The sequence below is a fragment of the Narcine bancroftii genome, chromosome 5 (genome assembly GCF_036971445.1).
Source record: "Narcine bancroftii isolate sNarBan1 chromosome 5, sNarBan1.hap1, whole genome shotgun sequence".
In the NCBI taxonomy this organism is placed as follows: domain Eukaryota; kingdom Metazoa; phylum Chordata; class Chondrichthyes; order Torpediniformes; family Narcinidae; genus Narcine; species Narcine bancroftii.
The window spans coordinates 204,390,885-204,416,374 of NC_091473.1; the positions used below are offsets into that span (position 1 = coordinate 204,390,885).

General features: G+C 48.7%; 2 protein-coding genes across 5 annotated transcripts in view; one reads left to right on the forward strand and one right to left on the reverse strand.

Moving 5' to 3' along the window:
• Window positions 1-25,490, reverse strand: part of LOC138764620 (GMP reductase 2-like) — a 70,017-nt gene that overhangs the window by 36,983 nt on the left and 7,544 nt on the right. For 2 of the 4 annotated variants that reach the window (XR_011358230.1, XM_069940769.1), the window contains exons 2-3: window positions 9,285-9,404; window positions 4,686-4,769 (exon numbers count right to left, since the gene is read on the reverse strand). Coding sequence is in view for 3 of the 4 variants with exons in the window: in XM_069940769.1 (XP_069796870.1) it covers window positions 4,686-4,769; window positions 9,285-9,404 (204 nt within the window). In the remaining variant the exon portion in view is untranslated. Of the gene's footprint in view, window positions 1-4,685; window positions 4,770-9,284; window positions 9,405-14,677; window positions 15,346-25,490 lie in introns of those variants that run through there. The other 2 variants (XM_069940771.1, XM_069940770.1) reach the window with 2 other exon arrangements.
• On the forward strand, window positions 15,602-20,243 carry LOC138764624 (NEDD8). Its single transcript, XM_069940775.1, has 4 exons — window positions 15,602-15,705; window positions 16,841-16,888; window positions 18,610-18,692; window positions 19,492-20,243. Exons 1-4 carry the CDS (start codon window positions 15,688-15,690, stop codon window positions 19,577-19,579), a joined length of 237 nt encoding a protein of 78 aa, XP_069796876.1. The 5' UTR covers window positions 15,602-15,687; the 3' UTR covers window positions 19,580-20,243.

Consider the following 25,490-nt stretch of genomic DNA (forward strand, 5'->3'; position numbering starts at 1 on the left):
CAGCCTTCAATGCTTCACAGAGTGTACAACCCATTTGTCCGAACTCTCCAGAGCTAAGCCGCTCTAATCCAGGCAGCGTCTTGGTAAAGTGGCAGTACAGTAAAGTGCTAGAGGCACTCAGTGAGTGATGCAGCATCCATAGGAAGTAAAAGAGAGGTGATGTTTCAGGCCTGAGCCCTTCATTAGGAATCCCAAATACCAGACAGACATCCAAATATAAAGGTGGAGGGAGGTGGGGAAAGAATATAGACTAGCAGGTGATAGATGCATACAAATGGGAGGGAAAACATGAGAAGGAAGGGATGGGGCAGAGGACAGAGGTCTGAGAAAGATAGCTCCCTAACAGAAGGGCAGGTCAGTCCCTGGTAAATCCATTTCAAATATATCTGTCAGGGCCCCTGGAATTTCTACACTGGTCGAGGAAATAACTTGTCAGGCCCAGGGGATTTATTCTCCTCTTTAATCTGTATAAATTTCGTGTCCTCACTGCTTGTTTGCCTTACTTCCCTGGACTCTGTGCCAGTTTCCTGAGTACATACAGATGCAAAAAAAAACATTTAAGATCTCCCCATCTCTTCTGGCTCCATACATAGCCGACTACACTGATCTTCAGGAGGACCCTTCCTTTTTTTTGCTCTTAATACACCTGTAGAAACCCTTAGGATTTTCAAGTTCAATTATTATCATCTGATTGTACAAATACAGCTGACGAAACAGCGTTCTCCAGTCCACGGTGTAAAAACATGCAAACATACAAATGATACATATGCAGTACACATATAAATAAATAGTTTAATAAATAGGTCTCCGTGGGTTAGTATGAACAGTTCATTCAGTATTCTCACTGCCCATGGGATGAAAATGTTTCTCAGCCTGCTGGTTCTGGCCCTGATTCCTCTGTATCTCTTCCCCAACGGGAGCAGCTGAAAGATGCTATGGTAGGGGTCCTCAACAATTTTGTGCCCCCTCTTCAAACAACTGTTGCCCTCTTTGGTACCAGGATAATGGTGGCTCTCTTGAAACCCGTGTCACTGGTGTCGCACAGTTGTTTATGGATCTGTGTGTACCCCCGCTTTACCTTCTGGATTGCATGGGAGAGTTTAGCCTTGGCTGATCTTAGTGCCATCTTGTCTCCTGCCTTGAAGGCAATATCTCAAGCTCTGAGAAGTGCCTGGACCTCTGCATCCAATTATGGTTTCTGGTCAGCCCTGGTTGCAAAGCATTTGATTTCAGTGGCATCCTCAATGCATTTGCTGATGTAAATTCAAGATTAATTTATGGTCATGTAATAAAAAGTCTAATATTACATGAAATTTGCTTTTGTCTGCTATAGGCAGACAGATTCGCCATCGACAGAAATTCCCTGAAGCACTTATTACTGTCAGAGAAGCAAAAGAGAGTCCCCTCAGCATCACCAAGTATCCGTGGATTCACCTCCAGCGATTCTGAAGCCCCCACAGCCGCACAGAGTCCAGTCCAAACCATTGGCAGCCTGAGCTCCAGATCTGAACCTCCGACACGATCAGGACCCTTCAGCACCCTCGGTATCCTCTCTCATCCAGATCCAATACGTCGTACCCTTCAGCCAGTCTTGACCCAGTCTCCAGCTGTCCACAGCCCGCATGGGTTCCTCACCCCGAGTCTCCAACAGCCCACCGCCTCTGTGTTTCTTCAATCGCAGAACCCCTCGCTGGTCCACCACTGTTGTTACTGTCCTGTGGGTCATTTCCAATGCTTCTCCTCAAATGGGGGTTGGTTTCCCTAGTTTCTTGTGCCTGCACCAGTCCTCCACTTCCCCGGAGCCTGCAGCCCCTTGTGGCTGCTGCCGATCATAAGCACCATCTTGGAAGCAGACCTCACAGTTGTAGAAATTTTAATTAAAACTACTGTCAGTTTTATATTCAGGCTGACGGCAGTTGGACTGGGTCGTTGGACCATGCGTGAGCACTATGTCTCTGCTCCCTGCTCTCTGCAGGTCCACACCTGTGGTAGTGCTGCCGTTACAGCAGCTCCAGTGGTGCCAGCATCTTGATTTCTCATTGGGAAAGTCACCAAGCTCCGGTACTCCTCAATGTTTGCATGACCATTGTAGGTGGCCACCTCCCTGAAACAGCTTAAGTCCATAGTTTCAAAACAGTTCTGTAATGCTGCTGTGCTTCCCCCTTCCCCGCGTATCCCCCCACCAGCCATGAACCGATCTCCCTGTGAAATGGCTGTAATGGAAGATTTAAACCGTGTTTTTTACTTTTGCAGCCTTTGCTTCTGCAAGGCTGAGAACCTGCTTGTTTTTTTAGAATCAGCAGACATAATCTAATTATCTAATTTACACCATGAGGCCCAGGATATGAATTAGTAGACACATCAAAATTCCACCATGAGGCCCAGAGATGCAGTTTTCTTTTGTTGGTCGCAGACTGTCAGGAGACCTTGAAGATAATTAAATCATTTGTTTAAAGAGGTAAGCTATGAATTAAACAACTTTTGGGTAATATAAGGCATGGTCCCACTGCTGAAGTTTGAGACTCTCTGAGAGGTGGCAAAATCTCTCAGCAAGAACTTCTGGAGTCCAGCTAAGGGAGGTGGAGAAGCTGCTACCGGCGCCCCGACAACTTACTACAAGTGTGCAGTCGTTGCCTCGCTTCGGCAGTTGGGACCAGTCCAGGTGTTGATAAGTATAGTTGGGAAGGGCTAGCATATTGTAGTTTGAAATCAGCTTTTGAATTTGTAATAAACATTTGTATAAACTGAACTGCTCTCGGTGTGTGTGTCTATTTTCTTTCAGTAGCTCAAACACTGTGACCAATCTAAAACGAACAAAATGAGAGGTACAAGTTTGTTTTGACAGCAGTCTGTATGTCGGGGACAACAGAACGGATTTGTTATCTGAGTATCCAAAGTGGGGGTGGGGTGCAGCCTTGTACGCACCAGGGATGTTGGTGTACACCCATTCCAGGGTGTTCTCTCCTCTGGTGGCATTTGAAGCTGTGGTAAGACTGTATTCAGGCTGGTGTGGTTGCAGCAATTATGGCACCGTCAGGGTGGGACATCTGGGCTTCGCAGATGACACTGTAAGGCTCCTTCATGGCTTCAGCCTCAATAGCCAAAGGCAGATAAATGGAGGCAATCAGCGTGGCCAAGAATTCCCTGGGCAGGTAGAAGGGTCTGCAAAGCAACCTCGTGTCTTCTTTAAGCCCTCCTGAATTCCTTAAGTTTTCTCTTGTATTTTATGTATGCCTCCTTGTAACCTAAACCTGCTATATCTCTCTCTTCTTCTTAACCAGATCCCCAATATCCCTTATGCCTGCTAACCTTGCCTTTAATCCTGACAGGAATATGCAAACTCTGGACTCACAAAATTTCACATTTGAAGGCCTCCACTTAATGAGTGTATCCTTGCCAAAAAAAACAAGTTATCCCAATCCATGCTTTCTAGATCCTTTCTCATTTCCTCAAAATTGGCTTTTCTCCAATTTGGAATCTCACATGTCCCTGTAAACCACCCCCCCCCCCCCCCCCCCCACCCCACCATCACCTAAAACCCTTGATCTCTGGTGTATGTAATTTTTACTTGTTTTTGCCATTTCTTCCCTCCCATCCACCACCTGTATCCACCTGTCAAACTGTCCTCCTTGTTTTCCCCACCCCGCCAACCTTTTTTGTTGGGTTTCCTGCTATTCGAACTTGAAATAAATTTGAGCTATTCCCGATGACAGGCTCTGGCCTGAAACGTTGACTTCCACAGATGTTGTCTGACCTGATGAGTTCCTCCAGCATTTAGTGCACTACTCCAGTTTTCCAGCATTGGCAGACATCTTCACTGGTATGCCGTTTTAAAAAATGCCAAATACAACAAAAAACGATCAGATATGTACTTAATTGAAATGATATACAATTTTAAAAAATTAAAAATATTCATTTATCAAAGTGCAACAAAAAAAATCCTGCGTCGTCTGTAAGGAGTGTCTCTCCCAGTGTCTACATGGGTTTTCCCCAGGGGCTCTGGTTTCCTCCCACGGTTTGAAATGTACTGGGAGTGTAGGTTAATTTGGTGTAAATTGGGCAGTACAGACTCACTGGCCAAAATGACCTGTTACCATGCTGTATGTGTAAATCTATGTATTTTTTTAAAACAGTGACTTTGCAACAGTGCAGTTGTTTGTGGTGTTAAACACTCCCAGATAAGTGTCCCAAGAGGATGTTCAAAAGCCCCAATAGCTATTGGAAAGAAATTGTACTTGAACCTGGAGGGAGGTGCTGGACTTCAGCCATCAGTACCTTCTGCCTGAAAGTAGCAGCGAGGAGAGGTTGTGGCCAGGGTGATGTTGGCTGTCTTCTTGAGGCAGCACCTCATGCAGATGCAATGGATGGGAGGTCAGAGCCTCTGATGGACCTGACTGCATTTATTACCTTCTGCAGCGTTCTCCATTGCTGGACAGTCGATTTCCTAAACCAGGCTGTGATGCAACCTGTCAGTATACTTCCCCCAATGCACCTGTAGACATTTACCATCCTCCCTGTTGTTTAAATAAAACAGTAGAGGCAGGGTGAGGTAAAAGGCATGCCCTGCTTTGGAGGTTTGCCCTCCCTTTTTATTCTGTGATGGCCCTAGCCAATCCAGCTTGCACCAGGGTCTCCCTCTCTGCCATTTCCCACGCCTCCCCTTCCCCTCCCCACCACCCCATTACCTGTAGACAATCAGGGTTGCTGACAGCGAACTCCTTCCATTCCTCCAGTGAGTAGTGCTTGTGGATGGCAGTGAAAAGCGAGAACTGGGGGTGTGGGGGGACAATGGGAAAGGGGAGAAAACAAACCATAATGAGTCAGGATTGGCCTGCTTCAGGCCTGGAGCCAGTATCCATCACGGGAAGAGAACAGGAGCTGCTAAGCTTCGAAGAGAGGTGGACCCAGTTTCCATAACACCCCTCCCTTCCGGACTCTCTCCCTTTCCCTCACCCCTTTCCTTTCCTCCATCCCCTTCCTCCCATCAGACAGCGACCCTTATTAGTTCTGTTGCCCTTTTACTTCTCAGCTTCTTTCTCTACCATCCCATCTGAATCTACCACAAGCTGTGCTCCTCCACCTTCTTCCTCCCTCCTTCCCTCCTCTCCTCCCCACCCCACCTTTTTATTCAGGCATCTACCTATTTCTCCACACTCCTATCGAAGAGTTCAGGCCCGAAACATGGAATGCCTTTTGCTAAGTTTCCCAGCACTTTTTGTGTCCTGGATAGGGAGTAGCTGGGCTTAGGCAGTTTCCTGGTTACATGCACCTGCAGTCATGGGTCAGTAGCGTGAACAGAAGCGAGCTGAGCAGACAGCATTGAGGTGCACCGGTGCTTGACATTCTGCTTATCGACATTCTGCTGCTGACCCGGGCATGCTGTGGCCTTTCTATTAGGAAGTCCCAAATCCAGTTACAGAGAGAGGTGTTGAGTTCTAGTGAGGACAGCTTCTTCACCTGCCGCTGAGGAATGATCATATTAAATACTGAGCTGCTTGATGAACAGCAACCCTGATTGTCAACAGTATGAGGCATTATTCTCCAGGTGTGTCAGGCCGGAGTGGAAGGACAAGACTATTGTATCATCAGTAGAACAGTTACCTCCATAAATGACGAGAAATTGGTCCCATGTCTCTGATAGATGTGATTTAATGCATTCCATCACCACTCGTAGCATTTCATGATGGTGGAGGTCAGTGCCACAGGACACATGATGCAGACTTTCCTTTCTCTCTCCACTCTTTCCCCCCTCCCCCCAACCCCCAGTTCCAGTAGTTGGGCACTCTCCAGACAGCATTAACATCAACCTTCAATTTCCTGAAGCTCTCTCTCTTTCCCTATCCCCCCATCCCCATCCCTCATCTTCATTGCTTCTCTGAGCTGGGTTGGGGAAGTAAGAGGGTGGAGGGGGAGAGCCCATGTGCTCCCGGAGCCAGGGTTGGAGTTTGTGATGGAGGCTCTGCCCTGTAGGTCGCAGGGGCCGAGGTGGAGACATAGACCGCCAGGTTCAGGGAGAAAGTTCATCTTGCTGGTCGCCAGAGCCAAGACGGAGATCCACATCTGAAGCCCAGTCCTGTGGGCCACCAGGTTCAGGGTGCTTCCATAACCACGATTCTCCACCTCTCCACTACAGACCCCTTCACCTGTTTTAAACCTTCTTTCTTCCAACTGCCACCATAACATCAACCGCATTGACTTCACTACTCCCCTCTCTCATTCCAATCTCACCTCCTCGGAACACCTGGCCGCACTGATCCCAACTCACCATCAAACCTGCAGACAAGGGTGATCTTGCGCACTGACCTTTATCTGGTCGGAGTTGGATGACAATTCTCAGACCCTTCCTCCTACTTACCCCCTCCCACAAGACCCCACCAAAACTCATCAAACCCTGTATCACGTACCATCTCTGAACTCATCATTTTAATCATCTCCCTGGCACAGCCTTCAACTTTATTGTCTCCCAACCCCGCACTGCCTGTTTCTACCTCCTACCCACGATCCACAAACCCAATAATCCCGGCAGGCCCACGTGTCTGCGTGCTCCTGCCGCGCTGAATTGGTCTCTGCTTATCTTGACTCTTTTTTTCCCTCCTGATCCAGTTCCACCCTACCTGTATCTGGGACTCTTCACAGCCAAGAGTTCCTTCTCCCACCAATGTTGCTGGACCTGCTGCATTCCTCTAGCAGTACCTTTAGCCTCTGCTGTTTCTTCAGATAGAGAATGCCACAGATTCTCTGGAAGAAGCAGTTCCTCCGTCTTCGTCCTAAATCTACTCCCATCGAATCTTGAGGCTGTTTCCCAAAGTTGTAGCCTTGATACAAGTATACAGTTGACTTTAAATCCAGTGAGACAAATCCCGATATCAAGCATTCGCAGGTATCAGGTTACTCATTCTAGTGATGTAGGATCTTTTCCTCTTGTTCTTTAACTCAGAATGTCGAGATCTTCTGCAAACATTACATTCTGCTGAGGACCCAATCCATTGACAGACTGTTGCAATTGACTGGCATGCCTCCAGATGTTTATAAGTCAGAATGTGCAAACGGGCCCTTTGACACTGGCACATTAGAGGAACAACACCTCATATTCCATCTGGGTGCTCTCCAATCCACTTCTCCAGTTTCCTTTAGGCCCCTCCCCTCCTCTCTCTCTCTCTCTCTCTCTCTAAGACCTTTCATGCATTGAAAAAGCTTGAGTATAAAGGAAGAGATTCTCTTCCCTTACATTGGGAATTATCTCTATGAATGCGCCATGGCTGGCTCCAAGGCACTGACTGCAATCCCTCTCAGAGAAGGATCATCCCACAGCCTCACATGAATGTAACACCACTGCAAGCAGCTGGCTAGGGGTGGCTGATAACGTTGCAATGACGCCATCAGCCAGCCACCCATCTCCCCTCTCCCACCCACTCACCCCTTTCCCTCCATGACCCCCTCAGGGCAGGGGCGGCTGGTGGGGGCTGCTCTGTGAAAGATCATTTATATTTTTTCCTCTGTGCTTCTAGCCGGCCTCCAGGTGGAGGCTTGGCATGAAAGAGCCTTCCTTCCCTATCCCATTGTCTCCTTTCCTCCACCCCTTTCCCTCCCCATAATAAACAAGTCATGCTGTGATTGTAGTGCAATACATAAAAATGCTGGAGCAACTCAGCAACTCCATAGAAAGCAAAGTGATATAACCAGCACTTCATGCCTGAGCCCTTCATCAAGCTATGAGCAAAAAGGTGGAGGGAGGAAGAGACGGGGAAGTGGACAGATCAACAGTCAAGGGGTGGATATGGATGGGAGGGCAGAAAAGATAAAAGCTGAGATGATAGGGAAGGGGGTAGCTCTCTAAATGAAGATGGAAGTGGGTGGGGAGCTGGAAGAAAGGTGACAGAGGGAGAGGGACAGGGGAGAGGCCTAACAGAAACTGGAGGAAGTTGATGGTTTCTGACTGGAGAATGCCCAGATGGAATATTAGGCATTGATCCTCCAATATGCGGGTAGCCTTGGTTTGGCAGTGTATGAAACCATGGACAGACACGTTGGTGTGGGAATGGGACATGAAATTTAAAAAGTTGGGGACTGAGATAATAAACTTGAACTTTTTGTTTATTTTCTGACTTTTGGACAAAAACTGATTGATGGATGTCTTTAAAAATGGGTCCTGTCCCTTACCCGGGCACAGTCTGATGAGGCTAGGAGACTTGTATTTGGTAACAGTCTTGTCAACCATCTAAAGAACACAAGTTAGGAGTGAGCTCCCAACATTTGGACTCAGCGTCCCTGCCCAAAGAAGGGAAGTGCGCTAAACTTCATCAAGGTATAAGGCAGCCATCTGATTAAAAAATGGGGGAGGGCAAAAATAGGAGAGAAAGGAGGAAGGTGCAAGAGTACAGGCTAACAGGTATTAGATCAGAGGTGGCTATAGGTGGGAGGATAGAAGAGAAAGAAGCTGAGAAGTGATAGGGAGAGATGGTAGCTCTTCGAATGGAGAGGGAGGGGAAGGGGCTGGGGAGATGGAGGGATAGGGAAAGAGAGGCTTTGGCGATGGGTTGAATGGAAAATGGAGGTTAATGTTAATATTGTCTAGTTGGAGAGTACCCATGGAGGTCAATGTTAATGCTGTCTGTTTGGAGAGTGCCCATGGAGGTTAATGTTAATGCTGTCTGGTTGGAGAGTGCCCATGGAGGTTAATGTTAATGCTGTCTGGTTGGAGAGTGCCCATGGAGGTTAATGTTAAGCTATATGGTTGGAGAGTGCCCACACTGAATACGAGGTGTTCTTCCAATTTGTGTGCAGCCTCGGTTTGGCAGTGCTTGAGGCCATGGACAGACATGTTGGAGGGGAAAAGGGGCATGGTATTGAAATGGGTGGCCATGGGAGGTCCATGCTGTTGCAGTGAACAGAGTGAAGATGCTCAGTGAATCCTGTCTGCATCCAGTATCCAAGCCACATAGGGAGCGCCAGATACAGGAAATGACCCCTACAGATTCGCAAGGTGAAGTGTTGCTTCACTTGGAAGGACTATTTGAGCCAGGAGTGTAGGCACAAGTGTAGCATTTATTGTGGTCACAGGATTAGATGGCAAGGGGGCTGAAGGGATAAGTGAACGAGGGAGACATAGCGGGAGCAGTCCTCGCGGAGAGGGAGAGAAAGATGCTTTCAGCAGTGGGATCTGCGCTGTAGGTGGCGGAAGTTGCGGAGGATAGCATGTTAGACGTGGGGACCAGTGGGCAAACACCTAGGCACAAGGAGACCAGCATGGACGCATGGAGAATCGGCCTCCACCACTCATGTACCTCGGCCAGAACTTTTGCCATCTCAAACGTCCCCACCGTGTCCATGTTGGCAGCGATGATAGGGATGCCACTGTATGATTGCCTGGAATTACGGAACATGAAAGTCCTCTTCAGGTCCACCTGTGGGATGGGGAAAGGGAACAGTGGAGGGGGGGGGTGGTGGTGGAAAAAGTGGGGGAGGGGTCATGGAAAGACAACATAACAGAATGAGTAATTAGAATGATGTTTCAATGCCATTAGCTCCAGAGTAATGGAATGGTTCATGACTTCGATGGTGGGGTGGGGGTGGAGATGTTGTTTCCCCTGGAGGGGGGAGGGGAACTTAAAAACATGGGCGGGAAGGGGCAGAGTTGCAAGATGAGGACCACCCCGCCTCCTCCAGTATTAAGAAGTTGACAGAGGAGGGATGGCGGGGAGGTGGGGGTCTTTAGGATTCTCTCCACCCTCCCCACATACAAAGATTGGGTCACCAAGATTGGGTTGTTTCTTACAGGGGGTATTTGGCAATGGGGGTGGGAGGAGTGGAGAAGGGGTGTGGAGGTGAGGGGTGCAATTTCCATACTTTCATGGCTATCAAGGAGAGCATTTCACCCTCAAATCCTTCTTGGAATTTACTAATGTGCAGCAGGAACCAAACCCTTCAGCCCATCTATTCCATGCTGACTAAACCGGTGTTCCAGGCTAGTCCCATTTGTCTGCATCTGGTCTCTATCTTTCCAAACCCATCCTCTCCATTGATCTGTCCAAATGTTTTTTGAACCATGTAATCGTACCCTCTTCTACAGCTCCCTCTAGACATACAGCATGGTAACTGGTCATTTTGGCCCATGAGTCTGTGCCACCCAATTAACCTACACCCCAGTTCAGACTTGTGGGCCGAAATGGCCTGTTACTGTGCTGTATGTCTACATTAAAAATTAAAAGATTGGCCACCCCTGCTTCAGCATCTCGTTCCAAACATAGACCTCACTCTGGGTGAAAAACATACATACCCCTCATATCCCTTGTAAATTTCTCCTTTGCATTTTGAGAATCGTCTACTCTGGGGAAATATACTGTGAGCAATAATAGAACCATAGAACACTGCAGGACTGAAACAGCACCTTTAACCCATCTAGTCTGTGCTGAACATTGATGCCTAGTCTTCCTGACCTGCACCTGGACCACCCCACCCAACCATGTACCTATCCAATTTTTTAAAAAATGTCAAAATTGGACCCGCATTCAACATTTCAGCTGGCAGCTCTTTCCACACTCCCTCCAGTCAAAGAAGTTGCCCCTGATGTCCCCTTTAAACATTTCATCTCTGGAAATGTAGTATCTGACATTTACATCTGGTTCATTTTCATACAAAGTTGAAAGGGATAAGTTGAAGGGAGGGTGATGGGGATCCAGGGCTTGGAGGGCAGAGATCATGGTGTTATTAAAAGGGGCAGGAAGATGGAAGGGGGTGACTCCCACTCCTGAAATCTTGTCTGGTCCCAAAGTGGCCTCTTTAAATCAAAGCATTGAGTACAAGAGTTGGGACATAATGGTGAAGTTGTACAGGACTTTGGTGAGGCCATATCTGGAGCATTGTGTGCAGTTTTGGTCACCTAACTACAGGAAATATATCACAGTAACTGGTAGGGCACAGTGGAGTGCGGTAGAACAGAGGGATCTGTGAATACTGATGCATAACTCCTTGAAACTGATGACATAGGTAAGTAGGGTTGAAAAGAGAGCTTTAGGCACATTGACCTTCATAAATCAAAGTACAGGCATACCCCATTTTACAAATACTCGTTTTAAGAAAATTTTCTTTTACGAAGAAACCTGTGTTCACTTTTATGAAAGGATTTGAATAGGTTTTCAGTTTTACGAAAATAGCCTTCAATATTAGTGAATGGGTCTTCACTTTACATCATTTTGGCTTACAATAAGTTTCATAGGAATGCTCCAGTTCATAAAGTGAGGTTTACCCCTACTGAGTATGGGAATTGGGACATTATGGCAAAGTTGTATAGGACATTGGTGAGGCCAAAGTTGGAGTATTGTGTTCAGTTTTGGTCAGCTACCTGGAGGAAATATATTAATAAGATTGAGAGTGCAGAGAAAATTTACAAGGATGTTGCCTGAACTTGAGGAGCTGAGTTATCTGGAAAAGATGAATAGGTTAAGACTTTATTCCCGGGAGCATCGGAGAATGAGGGGAGATTTTGTTGAAGTGTATAAAATGATGAGGGATATAGATATAGCAAGGAGGCTGATGTCTCCCCTAAACTTTCCTCCTTTCACTATGGGAAACAGGCGCTGTCCGTCTACCCTCATATAATTTTGTTAACCTCTATTAAGTCTTCTCTCATTCTTTTATACTCCAAAGAGAAAAGTCCCAGCTCTATCTATTAACCTTGCCTCATAAGACTTACTTTCCAATCCAGACAACATCCTGGTAAATCTCCTCTGCCCCCTCTCCATAGCTTCCACATCCTTCCGATAATGAGGTGACCAGAACTGAACACAAACTCTAAGTGTGGTCTCACCAGAGGTTTGTAGTTACAACATGACCTCTTGAAATCTGAACTCAATCACCCCTCCCCCCCGTCAATGAAGTCAAACATCCCATAGCCCTTCTTATTCATCCTATCAACCTGTGCAGCAACCTTGAGGGATGTATGGATTTGGACCCCAAGGTTTCTCTGTTCATCCACACAAGTAATGGACCATTAACCCTGTACTCACCCTTCTGATTTGTCCTTCCAAAATGCATCACCTCACACTTACCTGGATTGAACTCCATCTGACACTTTTCTGCGCAACCCTGGATCCTGTCTATACTCTGTTGTAACCTATCACAACCTTCAGCACCATCAATAAGTCCTCCAACCTTATGTACCATCCGCAAACTTCCCCCTTTTCATCAAGGTCATTTATAAAAATGAGCGGGGGTCCCCGAACAGACCCCCACGGAACTCCCCTAGTCACTGACATCCAGGCAGAATATTTTCCTTCCACTACTACTCCCTGCTTTCTACATGCAAGCCAATTTTTTATCCACACAAGGTTCCTTGGATCCCATGCCTGATGACTTTCTCTTATGGGGGACCCTGTCAAATGCCTTGCTAAAACCCACACACATCCACCACCCTACCCCCATCAATTTCTTTTGTTACCTCCTCAAAAAATTCAATTAGGCTCATGAAGCACAACCTTCCTCTCACCAAGCCACATTGACTATTCTTGAGTAGGCTTGACTTCTCCAAAAGCTCATAGATCCTATCCTTGAGAATTCTCTCCAGTAGTTTGCACACCACAGGTCTATAATTCCCATGATTCTCCCTATTAACTTTTTTAAACATGGGGACTACATTTGCCATTCTCCAATCCTCCAGTACCTCCCCTTTGGCCAAAGGGGACTCAAAGATCATAGCACAAGCTATCTCTTCTCTCACTTCCCACAGCAACACGGGGTATATCACATCTGCCCTTGGGGACCTATCAATCTTGATGTTTTTGAGATCCAACACTTCCTCTTCCTTAATCTCAACATCTTCCCGCACACATACCTGTTCTATTCTGACCTCACCCTAATCAAGGTCCTTTTCTCTGGTGAATACTGAAGCAAAGCATTAATTTAGGACCTCACCAACCTCCTCCCATCCAAGCATACATTGCCTCCTTTATCCTTAAGGAACCACATTTTCATTCCCGTCATCCTTCTGTTCTACATATAAGCATAGAACGGCCCTGAGATTCTCCTTAACCCTACATCCCAAGGCCTTCTCGTGCCCCTTTGAGCTGTCTTTACTCCTTTCTTAAGCTCCTTCCTGGCTCCTTCATGAACCCTTCCCGTTTCCTACATCTAATGTCTGCTTCCTTCTTCCTTTTGACTAGCTGCCTCACCTGTTTCGTTAACCACAGTTCCCTTTTCTTCACACAGAGAGTGATGGGAGTGTAGGAGGTGTCAGTGGAGATGGTAGCTGCGGGCTCAATTTAGACATTTAATAGGGTACGTGGATAGGAGGGTTATACATGGCTAAGACCTGGGAGCATATCATTGGAGTTCAGCAGGAAAGTAGTTTGACACGGACGAGCTTCTGGCACTGTGGTGTTCGATGGCTTCTGCGCCATTGTGGGCAACAGAGCAGGCTCAATGGAGGGGTAGAGGTTGGAGAGTACAAGGTGGATTTGGGGTATTTGGCTAGAAATTGAGGTGGGAAGGGAAATGAGGTGGGGGAAAGGATTATTCTGCTGGATATCTTGCTCCTGTTATTTCTCCATGTGCGCAGTTCTGGTCACCTGGCTGAGGGAAGGACATTCATTGAGCTGAAGAGGGTGAGATGAAGATCCATTGAGACGTTCCAGGGATTGGAGAGGGGTCATGTTATTAGGAGAGGCTAAGAGTTTTTTTCCCTGGAGGGTCGGAGGCTGGGGGGGGGGGAACATTATAGTAAGTTTATAAAATCAGGAAGGGCGTAGATAAGGTGGACAGGGTCGAGAAGCAGTGGGGTCATGTGAGCTGGTGTCACCCAGTGCGTTAACTCATGCTGTCGCCCCCACGCCCCCCACCCCCGATGGACCTCCTCCCATACCAGACATTAGTAATTTTTTTGTTCTAATGTTTCTCGTAAATCGTAATCCCATATATCACTAAGTGTAATGGCAATAGTAGGGAGATAATCTCGCAAAATTAAAAGTACACCTTTAAATTACTTCATTCTCAAAAAAGTTATTGATACAGGTTCACAAATACTAATGACCACAATATTGAGGCTAGAACACCAGAACATTTGACTAAAGCAGCGACTACAAAAACACAGCAACGTGTGGAGACGAAACCACGCGATTCGAAGCTTCATTGTAATAGGTAATAATGACAGCTCCAACCAGATGAAAAAGGTCAATCAGCGTCGAGTTTTAGCCTTGTTGGTACATTGATACATGTAAGCTGGGCTGACAAAAAATGTTTTTGTTGCTATAATTACAGGGATATTTTTCTAAAATATAAATTTTTGCTGAAACGCTGCACAAAATTTTAATAGAGAATGGTGGCACCTGGTGGGGTCCACACCCACCATGTGATGCCAGTGTTGAGAAGTCTAAACCTTGAGGGCACAGGTTTAAGGGGAGAGATTTAAAGGGGACCTGAGGGGGGGGGGCACCTTCTTCACGCAGAGGGTGGGACGAGCTGCCAGAGGAAGAGGCTGCAACATTTGAAAGCCACTTAAATAGTATATATGCCCCCGGAGGGCCTGTTTTCTTCCTGCAAGACTCTATGGCACCACCAAAGCCTTTCTTTCGTTCCGGTCCACCTTCCCTTCTGTTTGCAATGGAACGTTGCAGAAATGGGCACCTCTGGTCAAAAGAATGGTCAACATTTTGGGATGCCAAAACCCCGTTCCAAATGGGCAAACCTGCATGACCGGTCTCCTGGTGTCCCAACGGTGGGGAGGTGGCAGGATGGTCTGGCACATGTTTGCTCAAGTGATGAAGTCTTCCAGGGCAGAAAGCCGATGACTGGCGAGGATGCCCTGTGTGCCCTCTTCCTGAGGAATTCTGGGACAGAGAAGGGACGCCAATGGTGGGATGTACCTCGCTGCGGCTTTTCAGTGTGCTCCGCTTGGGCCGTAGCAAGACGTCCTTGAAGTCCAGCTTAATGTCATTGTCTATCCGGGGCATTTTCCTTGGCTTTGGGTTTTTTCTTGCAGGGGGTATTTGACAATGGGGGTGGGAGGCAAAATGGCTTCCTCGCTGCTCCTCCGCGTCACGTCACCGGCAGGTGCCTCCGAATCGCGGCCGCTGGAGAGAGGGTAGCGGCCACAGCCACGTGACCGCACGCGGTGGTCTCGAGCGGCCCTTCGCAGTGAGACTTGTCGCTGCCGCGCTCCCTTCGCTCGCTACAGGCAGGAGGCAAAGTGCGCAGTTGCGGACCGGGCCACTGCGTTGTGCACTCTGGGAATCGAAGTTTTCATGGAACGTAAAAGAATTGGAACTACAACTCCCAGCGGAGCAATTGAGTGGCAATGCACCACAAAATTATTGCTTATTTAATCAAGGGATCCTGCTATTGGCTGGGATCAAGTTTTCGGTCCCGTCGATGAACGGGTAGCACGGCGGAGGTGTGATGTGATTGGTCATGCGAAGCTGGAGGACGACGAGGCATCGCGGTTGGCTGAGATTGGGACGGGTACCCGCGGTTGATTGGTTGAGGTCTCGGTGATAGTGACAGGGGATTGGCTGCGGGGTGGAGGTGCGACCCGGATGTGATGAGCTCAGTGCGACCCGAATGTGATGAGCTCAGTGCGACCCGGATGTGATGAGCTCAGTGCGACCCGGATGTGATGAGCTCAGTGCGACCCGGATGTGATGAGCTCAGTGCGACGACGCTGGTGGTGAGTGGAGCTGGAGAGAGTGCGGGGCGAGGATGCTGATCAAAGTGAAGGTGAGAGGGGTCCCGGGCCCAGGGACGCCAGGCAAATACGGCCCCTTCCCCCGCCCGGCAGATCCGTCCCCTTCCCCCACCCAGCTGATACTCTCTCCCTGACCCAGAAGATGCACATTCCCCACCTGGCAGATACATATTCTCCCCTCCCCCTCCCTGTCCCCCAATTCAGACTCCCACCCTCCGACGGTGCTACCCTCAAACCCACCACCCCCCATTTGTTCCACTCATTCTCCCCTCACTTTCCTGCTTCTTCCCCTACTGCAGATTGACCCTCGCCCTCTTGATTACCCTCCCGCAGATGTCCACTCACCTGATGCTCTCTCGTCCAGCAGATACCGTCCTCACTCCCCTGATTCTCCCTCACCTGGTATTTCCACTCCCTCCCATTCCCTGTCACTCCCCTGATATTGCCCCTTCTGCAGGTCGTCTTGATATTCCCCCCCTCCTCCTCCAGATACCCTCTCACCCACCCATCAATTCTCCCTTGAATTGCTATCTCCTCGTGGTCCCACACATATCCACCTCCAACTGGAGTTCTGATTCTCACTAGTAGACCTCTTCTGCAGAATCCCCTCACCTGCAGATGCCCCTCTTTACCCTTATGCGTACAGCCTCCTTCACTCGCCGCTGCACCCTTTCCCTCCAGCGGGTACTGCCTTCTATCCCAGATAACATCCTTCCCCTCCAGCAGATAAGCACCCCCCCCAAACCTGCTGAACCCCCTCCTCCTCCATCCTTGCCTGTAAATACTCCCCCACCCCTGGTAGAGGATTCTAGGTCAAGAGGGCACAACTTCAGGATAAAAGGACACCAATTTAAAACAGATGTGGAAATTTTCTTTAGCCAGAGGTCATGAGTTGGTGGAACTTGTTGCCACTGGTGGCTGGAGAAGCGAAGGCGTTGGGTGTATTTACAGCAGAGATTTAGAAGTATTTGATTAGTCAGGGCATCAGTGGTTACAGGGAGTGGGGAGCATGGATCAGCTCATGATTTGATTGGCAGAGCAGCCTGGGCTGATGGGCCTACTTCTATATCTTGTGACCCCAGTAGATAATCCAATCCCACAAAGGAAGGGAGAGGTGGGTGGGAGCTTGGTGCGGCTGCTGGTCTGACCCTCTCGCTTTCCCTCCAGACGCTGACTGGGAAGGAGATCGAAATTGACATTGAACCCACTGACAAGGTGAGGTGTCGGCTGGAAATGAGCGTGGGTTTATAGGTGATTTGGTGTATTTGGGCAGGGTGGGCTGGAAGGGCCTATTATTACCGTGCCGTGTCTGAATTCTTTTTAAAAAATTCCCATTGAGGAGCAGGAGGGGAGTGAAGGGACTCTGCCCCTTGCTCCACACCACCCCCACCACTACACTTATCAGACCGGGACCACCCTTCAGTTTGGACCCCATCTCCCTTTGCGTCAGGGACGGCCACAGCTGCCTTCTGTCACAATGGTTGAGAATTTGGAAGAGGGAGGAAGGACTGTGGCCGTCGTCACGGCTTGTTTATGAAACATCTTGTAGCAGCACTACATGAAAATAATGGAAAAGAAAGAAACTTTAATTGTCGTCCACAAAACAGTTGTTGGTTTGTTTTCATGAGGGCAATATTACTCCCTATTGATGTATCCTTTCTTCTTGATCAATGATAATTTATGAGAGAATTTCTGCGGGTTTTGGTTTATCAGGTTTAAGGTTGAGAGATGCTCGTGTAGAACTCTCCAGAATGCAAAAATCAATATGAAAGATTAACTGCAACTAACTTCCTCATTCTCTATAAACCTACACCAAATTGTGCCCAGTGTGGGACTACAGGGCTGGAGTGGCTGGCACGGGACATTAGGGGCCCGAAGTCCCACGCTGGCCTCTCCAGCCCTGTAGTCCTGCACCAGGGTAGGTGTCGGCACGGTGACTCCTGCCCCACACTGTCTGCAATCGGCAGGGGACTGTCAACAGCCTGCCCTCTGCTAGGCACCTTGCTGCTTTCAGGTGCCTCGGGGGAGTGCTCCGAGCTGGAGGGTTAAGTAAATGCTCCTCTGGGCCAGGTTCTCCACTTTCAGGTGGCCTCCTGACAGCCACATTCGGGTATTTTATGTGGCTTTACATTCAGGACACCTGAAAGCACCTTGTGACAGCAAGGATGCCTCTCCTGACCTGGTCCTGTTTGCCTGAGTCCAGCCCGTGTCCCTGTCCGAATGTGCTTGAACTGTTGTAATTGCCCCCTCTACCAGCTCGTCACATACCCACTGCCCTCTGTGTGATGAAAGTGTCCCCTGGGGTCTTCTTTAATCTTCCTCTCCTCATCCTGTAATGAGATGACCACAAATGAACAAAATTCCAAGTGTGGTCTCACCAAAGCTGGATCGTTACCTCACGTCTCACACCATAACCCTTCTTAACCTCCAAGCAACCAGTGCGGCCACCTTGGATTTGGCCGCAAGGACCCTTTGTTCTTCTAGAATGCTACGAACCCTGCCATGAACATGTACACCACCTTCAAATTCCCAAATGCTGCAGTGTTGTATGGGAGGAGATTGAAGGAAGGGTTTGAGGGGTGAGCTTCTTCTCCCACTCCACATAGAGAGGGGTTGAAGTGGGGAGCTGTCACCCAGAGGAAAAGGGGGCTTTTGACACCGGTCACCCCGTTTAAGAGGCATTTAGATAAGGCAAGGGCCTGATGACGGGGGAAATGGGATCAGTGTGGATGGGAGAACTGGATGGAGGAAGTGGGCTGAATGGCCTTTTTCTAACTTGGACGGTGTGATTTGGGTGGGGGGGGGGCGGAACATCAGAAAGTGGGAGCATGTCGGGCCACTGGTCGGGCTGCCAGTAACAGTGTGTCGTCTGAATGAAGCAGGGGGATTGACCAATTTATCTTCTTCCCCACCTCCTCCCAACCCCTGCGGAGCAGGTGGAGAGGATCAAAGAGCGGGTGGAGGAGAAGGAGGGGATACCACCCCAGCAGCAGCGCCTCATCTACAGCGGCAAGCAGATGTGAGTGATGGGGGAGGGATGTGGGGTCAAAGGCTGGCCAGCATCTGGGCTTGTCACCATTCTCCCCCGGCTCCTCCCTCCACCCATCAGTAGTAGAACAGATCCCCCTCACCAAGACACACACTCCGTGCATGGCCCAGTCCCCTCACCAAGGCAGTCTGAGAGAGGTGCAGCCCAGTTGTTCCTGGCATCCCAGGTTTGATCACCACCGAGCTCCGAAGCCCATCCTCTGCCAGGAACAGGGGTCCTGGGCCCTGGGAGTGGATAGAGGAGGCAGGATGAAGGTCCTAGGACCTGGAAGTGGGGGGGAGGAGGCAGGATGGTCCCAGGACAGGAGTGGGGGGGGGAGAGAGAGAGGAGGGACCTGGGACTGGGGGGGAGGGAAGAGGAGGGTGGGGGGGGGGTAATGGATCCAGGGTTTCCCCTTGGAGTGGGGACAGAACCCAGGTTTCCCCTGGGGGGAGGGGATAGAGCCCAGGTCTTGCTGGGGTAGTGGGGTACAGAAGGAGGGGTCTCCTTGGCCTTGGGGCACCAGCTCTCACTGCTGGGTCACCACAGTGAGGGAGAGGTGGTTGCGGTTCACCCAGCAGCCAGGAGTCTCAAACAGGAGCAAAGGAGGACTGGTGGGGGTTGAGCGGCAAGAGGGGTGGGGGAGACACCATTTAGTGGTGGGGATGGTGTTTGTGAGGATGACCTGTATCACGTACAGGGCCTCGGACCCTGCCAGATACAGCTGGATGGGGTGGGTAAAGGGATGAGAAAGGATGCCCAATTAACGCTGTTCCCTCTCCCCCACCAGGAATGATGAGAAGACGGCAGCCGACTACAAGATTCAGGGAGGGTCGGTGCTTCACCTTGTCCTCGCGTTGAGAGGGGGGGCCCGATGACCGAACTCGCCCCTCGTCGACAGAGGGGTGTGTAGGGGTGTGCGGGATGGAGTGGTGGCAAGGCTTCTCCACTCACCCCCTTTCCCGTGATGTGTGCCTCCTTCATGGGACAGTCCCACAGCCAGGCGCTCCACCCCTCTCTTCTCCCCAGTCCACCCACCCCCCCCACCTCTCCCCAGTCCACCCACCCCTCTCTCTGCCTTCATCCCTGCCCTATCCCCCTCTCTGCCCCATTCATCCCAGCCCTACCTCCTCTCTTCCCCCTTAGCCCAGCCCTCCCTGCCCCTGTCCCATCATCCTCTCTTCCTCCTCTGCCCCACCCCTCCCTGTCCCATGCCTCCTTGGGGATTGACCAGAATGAGTCTGCACTGATTAGGTTTGTGTGTTTAAGTTGTGCCAATGCTGAAATCCTTCTGGGCATTGGCACTGTCTCTGCATGTCAACCCTCCCACCTCTGTCCCACCCCCCACCCTGAGGCCTGGAAGCAAACACAGACACCCCCATCGAAAGTTCCTCTGGGGTGCTAGGAGTGGGCAGCGTGGCCTGTTCTTGATACTGTGCGTGAAGGGATTGTAGACAGGGGAAGGGCCAGGGGTGCGGGCAGGATCCCACATACCTTCACTGCTGAGGTGGGAGAGACGAGCCATTAAACCGATTCATGTTCTGCTGCTGCCTCCGTTCCTGTTTTCTGATGCTTTTGCCTCCTGCTTCGATCTCTGTGCTGTCCGTTCCGTTGGGAGTTGGTCTTTGGGAGATGAGGGTCCATTCTGCCACCTTGATTCTTCCTGCCCTCATTCTTCCCCCCCCCCCCCCCCCCATGAGAGAAGGAGTCAGTGTCACGAGTAGGGATGTCCCGCTCCTTTTTGGACAAGGATTCCCATGAGACAGTTGCGTGCGTGGGGTTTGAATTCCCTACCTTAGACTCCTGATGGAAGGGGGGAGGGAGTGGAAACATTTAACTCCAATCGTAAAGGGGTCCTGGTGAGACCATAACCGGGAGAATCGCACATGGTTCTGCTTTCCCCACCTAAGGCTTGCAGTGGAGTGTGTGGAGACCCTTGGTCCAATTATACAGGGTGAGACAGCATCTGGATTATTATGCCTGATATCTTCACTTAAGGAGTGGTAGATCTGTGATGGAGGGAGTGGGGACATGTTACTCAGATTATACAGGGGTCCCCATCTGAGATGGTCCCCAGTAGCACGGGTCTGGTCTCTCTGACCGGGAGTATCATGCACAGGTCTGGTCTCCGATCGGGAGTATAGTGCACGGGTCTGGTCTCTCTAACCGGGAGTATTGCAAGGGCCTTCCCATCTAAGACACGCAATGGGGAAGGAATGGAGACGTACACAGCAGTGTCTATGGTCAAGAGCATGGGTTTTCGGAGGTGACGTGATGGTGAGAGTCTAAGAGCTTCCAGACCTAGACCACGACACAGCATTAAAAATCCAAACTCCAAGACAAAGCAAAATCCTGTTTGAATACAAGAGGAGGATGAGGAAGCTTCAATCAACAAAAAAAAAGCAAAAGTACAGTGTGGAAATGGGCGGCCCGACAAGGGTCTGAGGCAAGTGGGTGCCTCGTGTCGCGAGTAATGGCGGTGCTGACCCGAGAGCCATCGAGAAGAACGCAAACTCCTCCCCCCCTGACCTCAGTACCAACGGGCGTTCCACAAACAGGCTGTGCCTGGAGCAGAGAAGGCGGTGAGAGCCTTGGACCAGGTGAACGGGAGTGCAGGTGGACAGCTGCCTCTCCCTTGCAGTTCGCGCACCGAGCAGTGGTCTCCCCGATGGCCGGGGACCACTGGCGGTGCATTGCATCAGGGATCAGCGGGCTCGAGTGGGGCCAGCATGAGCTTGGGACTAATGAGCTCCGAGGATGTGGAGAAGGTCGACCGAGACAGTGATCACGGCGATCCTGAGGGCTGTTGAGTCGGAGATTACAGTCGGCGGGGCGAGAGTGATGGCAGTGGTTGAGGGGGGACTGGATCCTTAAGAGACATTTTACAGACTCTGACCCAAATGGAAAATAGGTTGGAGAGGGTAATGGACAGAAGGGCTAGAGACAGGTCAGAAAAATTAGACCGGATGGAGGGGCGGTGAATATAACAGGCAGGGGGACAGAGGTAGAGGAGAGAATGGGTGCAGGGGAGGATAGAATTGCCACGATGGAGCAAGACATTGAAGGTCTCCTTAAAGGAAGAGATGAGGTATGGGAGAAGCTGGACTCCGCCAAAAAGCTGCAACATTAAAATACTGGGATTGACAAGACTCCTGGGGGGGGGGGGGGGGGGGAATCTTACAGAGTTCCTAACTAAATGGATCCATGAAGCACTAGGAAAGGAGGTGCTGGGAACCCCCATTAAAATAGAAAGAGCCTTTAGAGCCCCAATCCCTAAACCAGGACTTGGACAAAGACCCCGGTCCATCCTTATAAATTTAAAATATTTTCAAGTTTGTGAAAAAATATTAGGAGCGGTGGCAAAATGGGCAATTCAGAGGGGAGCTCTCTGGAGTTGAAAGGGTTCTTTTATCCAGATATTAGTGCAGCTCTGTTCAAGAAGCAGAAAGACTGAATTGGTCAACCAAAAAGGGCTATGATTGTGTTCTATGTCATCGCACTACCCTGAAAATTATGTTGCGGGGGGTGGGGGGGGAAGAAATTTTTTTACAGAAAGCACGTCAGTTTATAAATACCCTGCTGGCACTAAGTAGTGGACCAAGTGGAAAAGAATAAAGAGGCAACAAGACTTAAAAATTATGAAAACTGATAGTCTGGGAGGACTTGGATTTCTGTGTTATATAATGAATGGGCTTTTGGCTGTTTTTTTTATTTAAAAAAAATGATGATAAAAGATGTTATATGTAAGGGTCTTGGGGGGGTCTGGGACTGGATGGGTGGAGGGTGAGAATGGAGAGTCATGGTGACTGCATGGTATGGAGTAATAGCGGTGAGAGGAGGAGAGTGACCACCAGAGATGTGAGCAGAGGGCAGTTGAGGCTTGTGTGTGGGGTATGTGTTCCCTTTTATTATTTGGAGGGATATGGTGGTCAGTGGGGATGTATGCTGTGATGTGGGTGAATGGGTTTGTGGCATCTTTTTTTTCCCCAGGGCCTGTCACAGCTCAGATGGAGTGGAGCAATGAGCAGATGGTAAGAGATTGGGTCTGTGGGGGCATGGAGATGGAGGGAAAACATTTGGGGAGGGAGCCCTGGTATAATGGCTAAAAGTGTAAAGTATGCTATTTTTAACGTTAAAAGCTTAAACAGACCGATGAAACGAAAAAGGGTCTTGGCATATATTAAAAAGATGGGGATAGATCTGGATTTCCTCCAAGAGATGCATTCAGAAGCTAAAAAGGGGATGGATAGGTCAGATCATATCCTCCTTGTTTGGCTCAAAGGCAAGGGAGGTAGCAATTCTAGTGGGGAAGAGTATTCTGGTGCAGAGGGTGATTACAGACAAAACAGGAAGATTTATTATGGTGCACTGTCAGATATATTCAGAATCCTGGACCCTTGTGAAAAATTTATACAAGACATTTCCCTACAATTGGCAGAGGCAAATGAAAATATTCTAATGGGGGGGGGGTGACTCTGTCTGGATCCGGTGCTGGATAAGTCCACAAAACTAATAACTAAGACCAGGGTGGCAAAAGCCACCATTGACTGCATGAAAGAGCTGAATTTGATAGATGTGTGCTGGAAAAAGCACTCAAAGCAACATGACTCCTACTCTAGAATAGACTATAGACTATTTTTTGGCTTCAGCCCATATAGAGGATAGGATCATGGAAGCCGAGTGTGGGGTAAGGCTTTTCTTGGACCATTCCCGCCCTGGATTTGACTATAGAAATGCCAGATAAACAGGACACAGCATACAGGTGGCATCTTAACACTGTTGTTAAAAAAAGCTGGAGTTTTATAGTTTCATAAAGAGCCAAAATAGCCTTGTTTTGTGAGGCCAACTGCCCCTCTACTCCAGGTAAATTCCTTCTGTTGGACATCCCTAAGGCATACTTGAGGGGCCAGATAATTGAGTACACAAAGATGGTCAAGAAAAATTATATGAGGGAGGTGGAGGAATTAGTGAAGGACGTTACCCAATTAGAGAAGGATTTTCAGAAATCAGGCTCAGAGAACCACTATCGAGCTCTTACAAACAATAAATTGGAAAATAATACACTTCAAACATTTAGTATGGAGATGGCCCTTACAAAGTCGATGGAAAATTATTGAGTTGGGGGAAATAACTCACAAGGTCCTCACCTGACAGTAAAGGGTAGACAAGCCTCTAAAACAATCAAGGCAATACAAACAGAGAATAGCCAGATCTCATATAAACCAAAGGAAATTAATGAGACCTTAAGAGAATTTTATGAAGGATTGAACAAATCTGAATTGACTGCAGATTCTAATTGAATGGATGAGTTTCTGGCCAGATTAAATCTCCCACACTTAAACTTGGAGGAGCAGGAGAAATTAGACCTTACAGAGGAAGAGCTGGGGAAAGCATTGAGTGTGCTACAAGCTGGCAAGTCTCCAGGGGAGGACAGATTCCCACCTGAGTTCTATTGTGAATTTAAGGATTTACTAATGCTTCTGTATGTAGAGGTAATAAACCAGGCAAAGGAAACACGGACCCTCCTGGAATCTTTCACAATGGTGATTGTCACAACGATCTTAAAGAAGGGTAAAGATGAACTTTTACCTCCTTATAGACCAATTTCCCAGGTGAATACTGATTATAAGATACTTGCCAAGGTCCTGGAAACAGGTTGGCATTGTATTTACCAAAATTCATAAATAAAGACGACAGGCTTTGTGCAGGAGAGCCAAGCAGTGGACAACATTGGCAGACTGTTGAGTGTAATGCATCTGGCACAAATCAGAAATGAGAGGAGATTGGCTGTTTCCCTGGATGCAAAGAAGGGTTTTGATAGACTGGAGTGGGAATTTTCATTTAAAGTGTTGAAGAAGGTGGGGTTAGGGCCAACTTTTTGAAATTGGATTAAGCACCCAAGGCAAAGGTTGTGACCAATGGACAAATCTCTTCAACTTTCCTACTTACCAAATCTAGTAGACAAAGATGCCCATTGTCACTGGCAACAAACTCCACAGGTTTACCATTGTGACAGATTATGTTGTGTTTGTATTGTGTATGTTTTGGGGAGATAAATTGGGGTTGGATTTTTAGTGTAGGCCACATACAAACACTTCAAAACAGATCTCATTTAAAATACTGGAGCTCTACTCAAGCCAGACAGGGTGGCTCCTGGGGCCCTTTGCAAAAGCTTTGGGGAGTGAAGGAGATCAGAGGAGTAGTTCGGAGCCACAGGCTGCCTGGAATGCAGCTTGCTGTTCTAAGAGGGTCATGTGGTTTTTGCAAGCAGAGAGTGTCAAACAGGCTTTTCTCAGAGAGAGAGTTTAACAGGTTTTTTTCTGTGAGAGGTAATTCAGTTCTGCAGTTTTGCAGTCAGCAGCAGCAGCTGGGACTGGAACAGGACAAGCTGGCAAGCTTGTGGAAAACCCCATTTGGAAGATGGGTTGTGAGTGCTTAGTTCAGCCTGGTCAAAGACCTTGTGGTTCATGCAAGAGGAGAGGACTGGCTGCCTAATATTTCACTTGAAATAGAGAAACAAAAATAAACTTTGTGGTGACCTGAAAGAAAGAGGTTATCATCTGGAGAATCCTGATGGGGTAAGTTTCTTTAGCAAGACACTGAAGTGGCTGATTTTTAAAAAGAAATCAGTTGTGGATATCCAGAGAAAACAACAAATCTCTCTCTGAAAACCAACAAGAACCTTCCTGAGCGGTAACCATTTACTTTTCAAACACCAAAGCCTGGTTAAATGTTAAATTCTGTGCACTGTATAAGAACTACCTGCAACCAGTAAATTTGGAGGAATGA

What these genes read in the sequence shown, in the direction of transcription:
- LOC138764624 (XM_069940775.1), top strand. An exon ending in ACATTGAACCCACTGACAAG is followed by an intron (nt 16,889 to 18,609) that starts GTGAGGTGTCGG and finishes CCTGCGGAGCAG; the next exon opens with GTGGAGAGGATCAAAGAGCG. An exon ending in ATCTACAGCGGCAAGCAGAT is followed by an intron (nt 18,693 to 19,491) that starts GTGAGTGATGGG and finishes CTCCCCCACCAG; the next exon opens with GAATGATGAGAAGACGGCAG.